At 39.0% G+C, this 14,907-nt stretch overlaps 2 protein-coding genes across 3 annotated transcripts in view; one reads left to right on the top strand and one right to left on the bottom strand.

Moving 5' to 3' along the window:
- Window positions 1-14,907, bottom strand: part of HEATR1 (HEAT repeat containing 1) — a 57,528-nt gene that overhangs the window by 741 nt on the left and 41,880 nt on the right. For both annotated transcript variants that reach the window (XM_023727988.1, XM_004372794.3), the window contains exons 32-44: window positions 13,255-13,415; window positions 9,885-9,931; window positions 8,192-8,315; window positions 7,452-7,592; window positions 6,665-6,954; window positions 5,761-5,911; window positions 4,795-4,953; window positions 4,497-4,631; window positions 4,272-4,376; window positions 3,956-4,124; window positions 3,263-3,417; window positions 2,495-2,653; window positions 931-1,039 (exon numbers count right to left, since the gene is read on the bottom strand). In XM_023727988.1, coding sequence (XP_023583756.1) covers window positions 931-1,039; window positions 2,495-2,653; window positions 3,263-3,417; window positions 3,956-4,124; window positions 4,272-4,376; window positions 4,497-4,631; window positions 4,795-4,953; window positions 5,761-5,911; window positions 6,665-6,954; window positions 7,452-7,592; window positions 8,192-8,315; window positions 9,885-9,931; window positions 13,255-13,415 — 1,905 coding nt within the window. The remainder of the gene's footprint in view (window positions 1-930; window positions 1,040-2,494; window positions 2,654-3,262; window positions 3,418-3,955; window positions 4,125-4,271; window positions 4,377-4,496; window positions 4,632-4,794; window positions 4,954-5,760; window positions 5,912-6,664; window positions 6,955-7,451; window positions 7,593-8,191; window positions 8,316-9,884; window positions 9,932-13,254; window positions 13,416-14,907) is intronic.
- Window positions 1-14,907, top strand: part of LGALS8 (galectin 8) — a 49,123-nt gene that overhangs the window by 32,494 nt on the left and 1,722 nt on the right. The window contains exon 11 of the transcript XR_002823471.1: window positions 12,288-12,369. The gene's annotated coding sequence lies outside the window, so the exon portion shown is untranslated. The remainder of the gene's footprint in view (window positions 1-12,287; window positions 12,370-14,907) is intronic.

The following is a 14,907-nucleotide window of genomic DNA, read 5'->3' as shown; positions in this document are numbered from 1 at the left end:
GTTCCCAAACTGTGCAGACCTCATTTAAACCCCAGTTCCTCCTACACTCACTGGCTTTGTTACCTTTATCAAATTACTTAATCCCTTCAAGCCTCTAGTTTCCTGTTCTGTAAAACAGGGTTAGTGGTATATACCTCATTGTGAAATCAAATGAGATAACCCATATAAAGCACCTAACACAGAACACCGAATAAATATTGGTCATTACACCCACTCCCTCCTCACTGATTACCTCATTATCCAACATTTTGCATTTATGACAACAGTAAAAAATCTGTCAGGCTACTTTGTGCATTAATGGACATAACATCTGGCAGTAATGAATGCAGAGGTGCAAGGTGACAGTAACGCTGGCTGGTTAAAGTTACGTGTCAGCTTGGCAGGGCTATGATTCTCAGTGGTTTGGCAGTTATGTAATGATATACTCATCCTCCATTTTGTGACCTGATGTGGTCATCCTCCATTTTTTACCTAATGCTGATTTTCACGTAACAACCTGGTCTTTGGAACCTAACCATGTCGAAAAGTGAGGAGTGGGTGTATTAATAGGTGGATGCCCTGTTGCGCCCTTAATGGCACTAGACATCTAGATACAATAACCCCACAACTGGGGACCAAAATATTCAATCACATAAAATGTATGAGGTTAATGAAAAACAACATTGTAGTCTATACTATTACAAAAAACACAGAACGAAAGCTAGTGAAGCTTATGCTGTAAATAATGTCCTAAATGATCACAAAGCAGTCACTCTGTAACAGCATCCCTCCACCTCACTCTCTGTGGGCTCCAGCCTATCCAGACTAGAGATGGGAGTGGGCGGAGGACTGGCACCAACTGCCAGGCACATTTATATCCACATCTGCATTATGGTTGGCATATCTTCACAGAAATTTACTGTGATTATTTCTTAATAGTTTGGGAATTACCTTCCATCAGTTCTGCTAAGAAAGGAATGGATTCTGGTAGCAAGACAATATAATTCTCTCTTAGTTTTTCAGCCACTGCTAACACAGTAAGCAAAGCAGCAAATCGAACCTGAAAGGAAGAAAAGGGCAAAGAATGATGATAAAAAGTAGAATGGCTGTATTTGTTATCTTAAAATCTGTGCTGACTTGAAAGAAGCTCTAACTTTTTAAACTAAATGTTATTTCTCATTTTATTTCACTTCATTCTGTCCATTCAACTTTCATCTTTGAATACCAGTTTAACAATTTGGGATTTGTCTGTAATGTGAGTAACCTTATAAATCAGTAGTTTTCAAACTGTGTTTCAGTGCTGTAGATGTTTAATGTGAAGATATTTTTTTATAACACTGTCCTTTTAAAAAAAACAAAACTAACAGCACATGCAAACTCAAGTGTATCATCAAATACCCCTGCACCGGAGTGCACCCCATACAATCGAGCACCTCCTGCCATCTCTGGGCAGGGCTCCCTGTGCATCAGTGCCGACTGGTCAGCACTATACACTGTGATAGTCCAGGGCAGCTCGCCTCAGAGATGAAGAAAAAACACACTCACTGTGCCATAATGTCCTAGAACAGATGTTTTGGAACTTTAAAAAAAAGTTTTGGGTGTTCCTCACATGACTTGTGTACGACCAGGAACGCAGGCACTTGTTAGTAGGTATTCTTAGGTTAGCAATTCACTTTGAAACAAAAGTCCAGCTAGTGCTCTCTCAGGTTTGGGGATAATTTAAAGACTATTTGGATATTGCAAGGTGAATTGTTTTAAAAACCATTTGTAACTACTTATGTTGAATCAGGATTTTCTTGATACTGTGTAATCAAAATAAAATATTAAAATCAATTTGATGATACAACTTGTGTAAGAACCTATAATTCAAAACCTGGGGAGTCATCCAAATAGCATCATTTTTTCCTGATTATTTCCTAATAAATAAATGTTATAAATTTGAACTTATAAATCCTATTAATAAATTCTGCTTTGGTCTGTTTTTATCCACTAAGGTTCTAACATGATAGTTAATTTGAAAACTTTGACACTCAGGTATGGAATTTTAACTCCACTCAACCTACCCATGACAGTGTGTTTCTACCATGACCACTTAACTTTCATTACTAAATCATAAGCCTAATAAAAACAATGCATTGCTCTAACTCAGAGGACTGTTCTGTGGACAAAACAAAGCATTTATCTCTGGTAGCGCACTGAAATTTAAATGTCACTTTAAAAACACAAGGAATTACTTCCAGTTTCTGCCTTTCAAGATTTAAAAGTATTTAGAAAGTATTTTAGTACTTCCAAGTACCTACCACGTTATCAGGGCAGGGGATTGTTATAAATAACCCTGTAGATAAAAAAACTTTATCAGGCTCAAACTTCTGCCTAACACAGCTGACCTCTAGCACTAGGTGACCAGTAGCAATACTCTCCCGTCAGTTTACCATGATCCACTCTAGGTTTGTGTTCCACAGTGAAAATGTGCAGCGTCAGTGGTTGTCTGACAACACACTGATCAGCTCCTAACCTTGGGTGAGGAGTCTCTCGTCTTTAGCAGAATCTGGTAGTTCAGTGGTTTCCACAGAGAGTCATCTGCCACAGCCACGGAGAACTGCCCAATACAAGGTATCAAGTGCTTCGTCACCCGCTCTTGGAACTTCTCATCTCCCCCAAGTCTGTTTTCTAGCTGTTAAGAATAAGACAAAGACTTTGAGCCACAGTGTCCTATGTTTTCTTCTGCTTGAAAATACCCATTGTGTAAATAATGTTTTACTACCCTACCCTTCATGATGGGTTTGGGCTGTTTTTGGTTACCCTTCATGATTTTAGCAGGTTCAAAATCCAGGCACCAGTCCAATACTCTAAGCACATTTACCACCTTCTGGAACTTCTTGGGCTTAAATCTATGAGAAACTTAAACGGAATCTCCTAGCCGTTCATAGTATGCCTTTCCCTGCAGCAGACCATCTTGGATGAGTTCTTTCAGAGAGAAGCCAAGCCCTAAAGCATTCTCAAAAAGTCCAACTAATAAAAAATCTTATAATGAGACCTTACATCATGTCTCCTTTTTAAAAATTCATAAGTAAAACTCAATAAATTGTACTCTGAAGTTGAGTTAAATCTATGAGAAATGAGAAATCAATTTTGAAATACAAATTTCATTAGGAATATTTAATATTAAAAAAAGCTCCAGAACAATGCCTAGCAAGCTATCATTTTAGTAGCTATGAAACCAGCACAGATCTACCAGTGATGGCTTTCTCAGTGAGGAAACATGACAGCTGCAGTTAGTTACCTGATCCACCAGAGGCATCATCAAGGCTTCTGCTCTCTCTTTACTTAAAAAATGCTGAGTATCAAAAAGGAAGATTTTATATAAACAATTCAAAATATACTGCAACAGCAAGCAGCACTTTTCAGGGTCTTTTTCAGAGTCAAAAAATGCTTCATCTGTGGATAGAGTAAAAATGAAAAAAAAAGATGAAGCTTTCACAGTTTTAAGTTTGAACCACCATAAAATAACTATAATCAGAAAAGTATTTCTAAGATGATCTAGAAATCATAATAATCTGGATAACAGCAGAATGCAAATAAAGCTGATGGCCTCTAGTGTAAGTGATTCCTTCTGTTAGAGCTGTTAAAAGATTCTAATACTTAGCTTGGCAAGTTAAATTACCTGAATTGCCAAGTGGGTTGCTTATTAGCATTAGAGAATAAACCAATCTTAATTTTAATGTTTCAAAGTTACTTCCAATGACTTAGCAATAATGTCCATTCACTTAATGTCTTTCTCCCAAATGAGTCAATGTATTAATACCACATTTTCATTAAGCTGAAACAAATACTTTAATGTCTGACAACTAACTACAAAGTAAACACTCACACTCCTTAGCCTAGAATTCAAGAATCTGCAAAATCTTTCTCTGAGCACCAGGTCATGTCTTGTACTTATTGTGCCTTAGGAAGACAACTGAAGTGAGCTACCAACCTGTTTTGGAGATGTTCACCTGGTTCAAGGTGTCAGCAAAAGGCTTCACTAAATGGCCAGCAAAGAGAGTAAAAAGTCCTTTTAGTTTCTCAGCAATGCAATCTGCCAAGTTGTAAAATGTCAGTAACCTGTCCTTTGGGGCATCTTCTGTTTTAGCCCAATCAAACAGCTAAAAAGACAAAGTAGTATTAGTTTCTTCTACACACATGGGGTCGCCATGAGTCAGAACTGCCTTGATGGCAATTTTTTTTTTTTTATAACATATTTTATAGGTGTATGTTAATAAAAGGAGATGTCTGAGGAAGAAAAGACTGACCTTGAAGAACAGGGGTCTGAAGGTGACTTCAGAAAGCTTTACAACCATGGCTACTAAACAGTCAATGATACAGTTTTCAATTTTTCCAATTTCCTCCAGATCATTCTGAAAACAGAAGAGCGGACTTATTAGCCAGAGTACTGACATCAAGCTCTAAATTATTCTGATACGTGTTATTTTGAAAGATTACACTTTCAGGATTGTGGGGGGTGGAAATAAGCCGACCTCCGAGTGCTGTGCTCTGAAGTCCAAGGCCTCTAAGAAAAATTTGGTGAGCTGAGACTGGTGGTTGGTGAGCATGTCCTTCTTCATCACCCCAATATGCTCCTGCAAGATGCTCATAAATGGACCCATGTGATCCTGCCAACAACACAATAAGGAGATGTGCCATGTTTATTATTCCTAGAGTTCCGCAATGCATTTGTAAAGGAATTAAATGACCGTATTCTTCTTTAAGTGAAAATTTAAAAGCTTAAGTACCACCTCTCCCTCTCCAACATCTAATACCCAATATGGGTCAAACCTTCCATGTCTTTTTAATTTGCTTGTAAGTCTTGTTGATGGCTGGCAGTAAGACTCGGGGTGATAGTGTGGTCGCCAGTGTCTTTTTAAGAGATGTGAGACGGACATTAGCCTGTGAGGCAGAACCCATTTCACTAGTGATTTTCTCCAAGTGAATCACCTATAGGAATATAAACACAGTTGTCAAGGCCATTGTGAACGCTCCTCCAGAGCCTTCACACACTTACAGAAAGGCTTAGTGATGACCACAAGAAACCAGTTCAAATGCTGGTGCTTACAAAAAGCTCAGTGTGCTTTCTAGCTATACACAGAATTCCTTTTAAAGTCAAACTAGGCAGATACCTCTTTCCTAACTGGGCCTCAGGGAGGTGGGTAAGTGGTGGTGAGCAAAAGCAAACAGCCCCAGCCCAGAGAGCACTCTGATGGGGGATTTTCTTAGAGGACAGGAATCCAGGGACCGTGAGAAGAGTCAAGTTCTTGCTAAACAATCTACAATTGCTCCAAGAGAAGAAGAATAACTAGAGGAACGAAGGAGGTCAATGTCAGGCAGCTGCTGTACTGCAATATACGAATTCTGCTTGAAAGACACCTTAGGATTCAGAAACTTTTTACATTACAGACAAATATGGCACACCAGTTTCCACAAAAAATAATAAAAGGCAGCTCTACCATCCTAATGCCAAAGATCTCACAGGGGAAAAAAAAGGCAATATAATACATTCTGCAATAACAAAAGAAGGTAAGACCCTCAGTACAAAGTGACCCCGAAATCAATTTCATGATTAAGCAGTAGGGACGATGGAAGAGAAAAAGAGGCACACATTTCAAAAAAACCAAACACCTTTTCAGAAATAAGAATTTTTCCTGTAAAACAGAACTAAAAAAAGAACAAATCACACCATTAAGTCTGTCATTTTTCCCATTCCCACTCCACCCCAAACACCGTGCTGTGGTTACCCCAGCACACCTGTGACAGGACCCCTTCAAGGTAGGGGCTGATGAAGTGTGGGAGGGTCTCCACGACCTTCTGCAGGGTGGCCAAGGCACTGAGCAAGTAGACCTCGCTGGAGACCAGCTCAAGGGTGGTTTTCAGCGTCGTCAACAACGACGGCATCAGGCTAAAAATAGAGAGCAAGAGTTTTAGAGCAACTTTACACAGGGACTGGAGAACGGAGCAGAGTTCATTATGAAAAATCCGAACAAAATAATCTGCCTGTTACATCCCTGTGTGACTCACAGTCTGCAAAACCTTGTCTACACATCTTATGTGCCTGTTGTTAGCTGCGATCAAGTCAACCCCCAATTCATGATGGCCCCATGTGTGCCTAAGAACAGGACATTTCCCAGTGCCAACAGTACTGACACAGCAGTAATTTTTTAACAACAATGTCTGTCAAGTACTGAACACCTGCTATGTGTCAGGCACTGTGCAAAAAGCCTTACATTCACTGCCCTACAAGAATCCCCACAAGGTAGGTAATGTCTTCCCCTCATAGATGGCAAAGCTTTCACAGGTCACGTAACCAGCCCACAGCTGCAGAGCTAGTAAATGTCAAAGGCGAGGATGGAGCCAGGCCCTTCTGAGTGTGGGCAGCACAAGGCAGCATCTGCCTTGCCTGGCTGGATCAGCCCCTTGACGAAGGGGCTGCACTTAGTGCTGCCCAATTACAGCTATCAAGGGGGAGTGAGAACCAAGGGACCATAAAATAAACAGGAATGTTGTATGTTTCAATTTGAAGAAAAGTAACATTCTTTAACAAATCTAATTGTATTTACTACTCAGAGCCAAAAAAAAATCACCAGGAGTGATTTTTCATTCTACACCAGTAACCCTGTGTAATCGCTCCTGTTTCAAGTCCCAAGTAGAGTACCTGGGGAGCTGGGGTATCGCCAGTGCTTCCAGGGTGGAGGTCACCTCTGCTATACACAGCAGTGCACTTCCCAAGACGTTCTTCTCCTCCTTGGTTTCTGGAGCAATCAGTTTAACTGCAGTGGTCAGCACAGGGACAAATGGCTCTGGATTTTCTGCACCAAAATTCTTACACAAAAGCTTTAGGGTATACAAAGCCGTCTGTCTGTTTATTGCTTGTTCTTCCATCTCTTTCTTTTTACGCTGCACAATGGCCAAAAGGACTGGAACTAATTGTAGGAAACTGTGAACCTGAAGAGGACAGCCCAAACCCCAGATAATTAAAGCTGTGTACAAATGCTAGTCCGTTCCCCATTTCTACTGCTTGAGATCATCTAAATGGAAATCAGCCTTACAGGTCCTTAAGCTACATGACATACACAAGCATTTCTTTATCTGCTTTCTGTACTGCTAAGCAAATATACATGCTTGCCAACGAATTTCTGATTTATATATAGGTTTGGAGTAAAAGAGGATTAGAATTATGCTTAAGTTAAGGCAATGAATGGCCTGCACTAAGTAATTAAGAATTCCATTAAGCTGAAATTCCATTCAAAGAGCTCTCACTACACATATATACTACGATTAGAATTAACATCACAATTTTAAAAACACATCACAGCATTATATTCAGGTAATAATATACTTCAATTGTAAACTGTACCACTGGAGAAACCTAAGGGAGTTAGACACAGCCTGCTGACAAGGCACAGGACAGTAACTGGGTCTGATGCACAGCATTTACTCACTACTTTCTTCTTCCAGGATGTGTTCTGCTGCAGCTTGTTATTCAAAAGATCCAGTGCTTTCCGGCGCACAGACGGCAGTCGGTTGCCCAACAACCCTCTGATGACAGGAATGAATGTTTCTGTAGGCAACAAGGCATTGACCTATACAGAAGTTTTATATTCAAAAAGAAAGAAAAGGAAGAAGTTCAACTTGGATTAAGATAGCCTTTTACTTATCACACACCTCCTAGGGGCCAGGCATCATTTTCATACACATGTAATTTTTTAATTCTTACAGTAACCTTTCAGATAGGCATAGTTTGTTATAACAATTTGTTAAATGAAGAAAGGAAATGATGCCAAGAGTAAGTGAACTGCCCGAGGCCATCTAACTAAACAATTTAGCTAGGTTTAAACAGCTTTCCTAATTTCTAGGCCAGTGATATTTCTAATATTCCACAAACTCTACCTATAAATATTATTAGTTTATTCCACCTGAATAAAGTGGAACACTCTATAGTATATTACACAACTGAATATTTAAAACATATTTATTGAGGCACCTGTTCTTCTAATTAGGGAAGCAATCTTTTTTCAGATAAGTTTATTTCTAGTCATCAAGAGAGTCTATTTCAAGCAAAACTGAGCTTCATTATATCAAGAGAAGCTACTGCTAATTTTATTCTTAAAACCTTCAGCTAAATAATTCACAATGACATAAAAATCAGCAGCAAAACAATAATGGAGACATGGAAACCTACCTTATCTAACATGTCGTAAGCTTTACTAAGGAGAGCTCGCCAAAACTTCACAGTCAGTTTGTCTGCATTTTTCTCCAGGGACTGGGCTACAGCATTAATATAGCCCAGAACAGTTTCTAGCAATCTAAAACAAAGATTTGTTTAGCAAACAGTTGCTGCAGCTGTTTTAAGTACTCACTTATCCCTCCCTCATGCAGAATGTTTCAAATAGAAAACACAATGAAATCATTAATTTTGTACTGAATTCACAACTATGTGGAAAGAAAGAAAAAGAGGGTTTATCATCACAGAAAATACCAATAAGAAGTAAACAGATGCCTTTCTCAAAGAGAAAGATCGTCAAATCTCAGGCTTTGTGAGTTGCTGAATCAGCGACTGTGAGCCTGACTGCGTTGTACAAAGTTTGGGTGCTCATGGACTTGTGGCCCTCAGTTAACGGCCGCTGCTTATGTCAGAACCTTACTCCAGAGCCTTAACACACGCACACACACACACAACCAGATTAAAAAAGATGCAAATAAACACAACCCATGCCTTCAGCATTACTCAGAGGCTGAGGAGAGACTATGAACTTGAAATAACCTGCATGTTGAGAAGTATACACCAAATACCAACACACTCCCACTGGAGCTCCCCCCCACTGCCAGCCCGAGTGTACGGAGAGCGCACGCGAGTGTGTGGGTGAGGGTGGGACTGGAGAGGAGAGGAGAGGCAGAATTTGACACTGCAGAGAAGAGGAGGGGAGCAGAGGGCACAGACAAAACCAGCCCCAGAAATGGAAAACCATACATTAGGTACTAAAATCCTGGACACAGGACTGGAAGAGAACTCACAATACCGGCTATAGGAAAGGGACTTTAAAGTACACGAGGCCCAATGGTGGTCTAGGCAAGGCAAAGCTCCTAGGGAAGGAGGTATACAGAAAAGTCAGAAGGTACACTTTGAGGATGCAGTCATATGCAGAAAGAATTTCTGTACCGAAATACGTAATGACAGCATATGGATTATAACCCACTGAATAAAGTAAGAATTCATAAGCACCCACAGAACTGCTCCAGATTAAAAAACACTAACAAGATGTGACAACTACATACAATACACAGTCCTGGGACGGTACAAAGAACCTGGAAGTGGTATAAATGACACTGTTGGGACAATTACGGAAATCAGTATATGAACTGTAGATTAGGTAACAGTATCATATCAATAACGAGCCCTGGTGGCACAGTGATTAAATGCTCGGCAGCTAACTAAGAGGTTGGCAGTTTGAACCCACTAGCCACTCCATAGGAGAAAAGACCTGGTGATCCGCTTCCATAAAGATTACAGACTAGGAAACCCTATGAGGCAGTGCTACTTTGTCCTACAGTGTCACTATGAGTTGGAATTGACTGGAGAGCAATGGGTTTTTACTATATCAATGTTAATTTTTTTAAAAATTTCCTAACTGTACTATAGTTTTACAAGAAAATGCTCTTATTTTTAGTAAATATACACTAAAATATTTAGTGGTAAAGGGGATACAACTTTCAATGGCTCAGGGAAACACTGTATGTAGATAGTATGATAAAGCAAATATGCAAAAAATGGTAAGTGGTGAACTGGGGTAAAGAGAGTTTTGTGTACTATTCTTTCAGCTTTTCTGTAAGTTTGAAATTATTTCCAAATAAAAAGTTAAAAAAAAGAAACGTACCTCTGTTCAAGGCCTTTTAAAATCTGAGGACCACCACTTTCAACTACCTAATTTTTAAAAGAAAGAACCATTAGAACAGTATGAAAGTTGATAATAAAAAAATCATTTGAAGTTGGTTCAGTGAAACTCATCTAAGATTATGCACTTAAATTTCCCATAGCAACCTTTTTCTGACAATATCTATTTCAGATCATCCTTATTGTACTGTAACTACCTATTTTTCTTATTTTAATAGCCTTCTATTTTTAATGTTTGTAAAGTACTATACAGGTTCAGAAAAAATACAGAAAACAAAGCACATCATTTACCCACTACCTACTTTTGTGAACTACTAACCAAATTAAGAGGCGCCCTGGTGGCACAGTGGTTAAAGCGACCGACTGTGAACTGAAAGATTGGCGGTTCAAAACCACCAGCAGCTCCTTGGGAGAAAGATGTAGCAGTCTGCTTCCATATAGATTTATAGACTTGAAATCCCTATGGGGTTGCTACGAGTCGGAATTGACTCACGGCAGAGGGGATTTTTTTCTCTTTGAACCAAGTTAGGCATTACAGGTATGGCTGTGGTCCCCAACATACTGTTCCCTATTCCCATTCTCCCACTACCCCAGTCCCACAGAGAAAGCCTGAATCTACTGTTTAGATGTTATCAAACAGTACACTTCATTCAAAAGCATGTTTTCTCTGGTAATAGATTTTTTAGATTAATCGATGGTGATTTATGTCCGTCTAGTTCATTCATTTTAACTGAAGACAGTATTCTTCAGTACCTACCACAACTTTTATTCGCCTCTGTTGTTAGACATTTACTTTATCTCCATTTTTTAAATTTTTATTAACCCTAGAAAAGAACATTTTTTTAATCTCTTTAAGCATCTAGGCAAGTTTTTGTACAGTATATGTTTAAGGAAGGGAACTGACAGACTACAGGATATGAGCATCTCTAACTTGACTAGATACTGCCAAGTGCGTTTTTAAAGAGGCTGTAGCAATTTACACGACCCACCACTGCGCACAAAAGTTACCACATCCTGGTTATGAACTACTTTGAAATTTATGCCAATTTGATTGACATCCTGATATTTCATTTAATCTGCTTTTTTCCTGCTTCCTAGGGAGATGGAAATCTGTCATATACTAATTGGCCATTGGAGATTCCCCTTCGGTGAATTCATATTCTTTGACAGTTCTAATGGAAAATGAAGCACTTTGATTATATGCACAACAATAACCTTTTCTTAGTCTGTGACTTCCTTTTCACTTTGTTTATGGTTGTTTTTTTTGAAGTTTGTAAGAGGTTATTTTCTATCCCCTGGTCACAATGACGTTTTCCTTGATTTTCTCCTAAAAGTTCTAAGTGCTGATTTTCACATTTAAGTTTTAATTGATTTAGAATTGTTTGTTGTATATGGTGTGAGATAAGACTCTTCTTTTTTTCCCCAAGTGGAAAACCAATGGTGCCAGCTCTAGTATGTTCATGATTCTCTTTCCCCACATCATTGTTATGCCACTTATCTATATTTCCTGCATATGCATGGGTGCGTTTCTGGGCTTACTGTTCAGCCACACTGATCTGATTAGTTATGTACCAGCACTGTCCTTGGCCCTTTGCATTTTGGGATCAACCTGTCAAGGCCATTAAAAAAAAAAAAAAACTAGATGCCATTGAGGAAGCACACTGAATTTATAGATTCATCTAGGGGAGAACTGACATCTTTAAATAGTGAGTCTTCCTATCTAAGAACACAGTGTATTTTCCAATTTTTAAAAAGTGTCCTTTAATATCTTGAAAATTCCTCTACAATATTCTTATACACGTTTTTGTTAGGCTTATTCTTGGTACCTTGTAAGTTTTTTTAATTGTATATGGGCTCTTTTTTCTACTATATTTTCTAGCGGGTTGTTAATGATGTATAAGGTTAATGGTAGCATTATACAACAGTGTGTGAAACTAACAAATTCAGCAAACTTACTTGATACAAAACTGTGTCTACACTGACCTGTACATGCAAGCGTGCTGAACGAATTACTAGTTCTAATAATTTAGTTTGTTGATTCTTTTTTCTAATTCTTATACATCTTTTCTTGTAAAGAAACAATTGACAGAGGGCATCTTTGTTCCTACTTTCATCATAAATTATGATGTAAATTATAGGTTTCCGAGACATCTTTTATCAGGCCAAGGAAGTTCCTATCTATCCCATGTCGCTAAGAGGATGGATTTATTTTCTTAAATCATAAATGATTACTGAAAAATTATTTTTCTGAAAATATTACAGCAATCATATGGTTTCCTCTCTTGGTCTACCAATGTACTATATATAATAGATGCTCTAATGTTAAATCAGTCTTGAATTCCTAGTCATGGTAATTCTTTTTCTCCTTTCTCTCTCACTGTTTCAGCTGAATGCACCAACAGAAAAGTGCACAAATCATACGTGCTGAGCCCACTACCTTTAACAAAGTGGTATAAACCACGATCCAGGTAAAAAAAAAAACAGATTATTATCAGCAGTCCAGAAGCCCTCCCCCATCTCCTCCCCCTAGATATACACTATCCTGACTTCTAAAACCAGATTTGTTTTGCTTGTTTTGAACTTTAGATAACTTGAATCATAGTAAGCATTCTTCCGTGTCTGGCTTCTTTCTTTATTATGTTTGTGAGATTCATCAAGTTGCTGCCTGTCATGGAGGTTCATGTAAGACAATTTATTTATCCACTCTATCGCTGTAGACACTGGGTTGTTGCCAGTTTTGGACTACTATGACTAACGCTACTATAAACATTCTTATAGATGTCTTTTGCTGCACATGTTCATGCATTTTTGTTGGGTATATGCCATTTGAGGTCCCCAGTGGTGCAAATGGTTTGCACTTGGCTGCTAGCCAAAGGGTTGGCTGTTTGAACCCACCTAGCAGTGCTGCTACAGATCGGAATCGACTCGATGGCAACGGGTTTCATTTTTTTCTTCTTCTGGGTTTAGCAGTGCCGCAGAAGACCTGGCCATCTCCTTCCATAAAGATTACAGTCAAGAAAACCCTATGGAACTCAGTTCTACGCTGTAACACATGCAGCCCCCATACGTCGGAACTGACTTGACAGCAAAGGGTGTGGGTTTTTGTTTTGTTTTCTTATACCACTTAAGAACGCAATTACTGAGTCACAGTCTTTATATATGTTCAACCTGAGCAGATAATGCCAAACAGTTTTTCATGGTTAAGCATACTATTTTTTTTCTATTATTTAAAGTCATGTTTTGGCCCCATGTTTTCATGAGACATTTGCCAAGCTACTTCTACTAGCTTACAACAGTTCCTTCAGAAAAAACAAAATCATTTTATAGTAAACACATTTAAATGAACACATCACCTTTCTGATAAAATGACTGGAAGCCAGGAGCTGAGACATGAAGGACACAGACAAAAATTTAAAATGCCGCAGTTGCTTGCTAGTGTGAGTGTCGACATTAAAAACCTGTAGCATTTCATCCTGTGACTCACTCTTATTACATGCTGCTTTGGGAATGGTTTCTGAAAAACAGCAACAAAGAAAGTGATCTCCACCTGAATCCTCAGTACAGATATACATATAATGAGCTTTAAAGTGCACCATGGTTAACAAGATACAATTCTCAGAAAGAAATTTGTTATTTTATTATACCCACAGTTTTTCTTCTTCTAAATCAATGAAAAATACTTGAGTATTTTCTGAGTGTATTTACCAAGAAAGTACCCAATAGTCCTGAGAAGAAGGTATAAGACAAAGCAAACAAACAAACAAAGCAAAAACACGGCAACTGAGACAAGCCAATGGAAAATAAAGATACCAATCACAGATGGTGCCTTTACTGTTGTCTCTTTACCCAATCTCTGACACCTCAGAGGCAGCTGACTTGGTGGTCCACAATGGACTGAAAGAGGGTCACTGCTAGCTTCTAAGGTTCAGTCCTAAATATGAAGATGTGTGTCCTAGAACTTCAAACTTTGAGATGCAGAATCCCTTATCTGAATGCATCTAATATATAAGAGTTAGGGGTGCAATGATTGGAAGGAAGTCCACGGCTGGCCATTAAACACTACCGTCTCAGAGAATGACCCAACATGCAGACTCTTTCCTTAACCATGCAGCCAGGCACAGCTTTCCAGGCACCTTCCTGGTTCTCACCCTGACGAACTGTTCCCTCAGAAGATTGCAGCATGAGACAAGCTACTGCATGGCCAAGCAGGGCTGATGGGGCAAATGACTGGCCACAACAGAAAACAGTTTTTGTGTGGTCCCCCTCTCATTACCTGACTTCTACCGCGCCTGGGTGCTTTGCTTCAAAGGGTAAAGAACTAAAAAGGTTCAACATGTCGGCCCTTTCCTAATCCAGTCTCACTGGTGCTGTGATTAGTGGAATTTCCTTCAAGATCTCATGTGGTAAATTTTTAATGTTTAGTTACTACTGCTGTGGTATATATACATTTTTTTCCTTTTCCTGTAAGTATCTTCGGAGGTATTTTAACAGGAAGCCGAGAGACAGCCAATAAGGTCCTGCTAACTTACTGACATTTTAACATAATTCATCCTGGACACTGCTAACATTCCACAGCCTACAATACATCAGTGCAAAGGCACAGAGGTATAACAGATAATGTGTGAGGAATGGCAAAAAGAAATCCTACTTACTATTTTCCATAAGGACTTGAGAAGGTACATGATCAGACACTCTAATTAACAACTATTAATTTACTTTTTAAGAAGTCCTTTTAAATAGATAAGTGGTATCTTGGGTGAAGGGTGAGACAGTACACAATACAGGGGAAACCAGCACAACTTGTACAAGAAAAGGTCATGGAAGCTCCATAGACACATCCAAACTCCCTGAGGGACTGAATTGCGGAGGGCTGCAGGGACCATGGTCTCGGGGAACATCTAGCTCAATAGGCATAACACAGTTTATAAAGACATTGTCCTACATTCTACCTTGGTGAGTAACGTCTGGGGTCTTAAAAGCCTGTGAGCGGCCATCTAAGATACTCC

The sequence above is a fragment of the Trichechus manatus genome, unplaced genomic scaffold (assembly GCF_000243295.1).
Source record: "Trichechus manatus latirostris isolate Lorelei unplaced genomic scaffold, TriManLat1.0 scaffold00021, whole genome shotgun sequence".
NCBI classification, from domain to species: Eukaryota; Metazoa; Chordata; class Mammalia; order Sirenia; family Trichechidae; genus Trichechus; species Trichechus manatus.
This window is presented reverse-complemented; position numbering and strand designations above follow the sequence as displayed.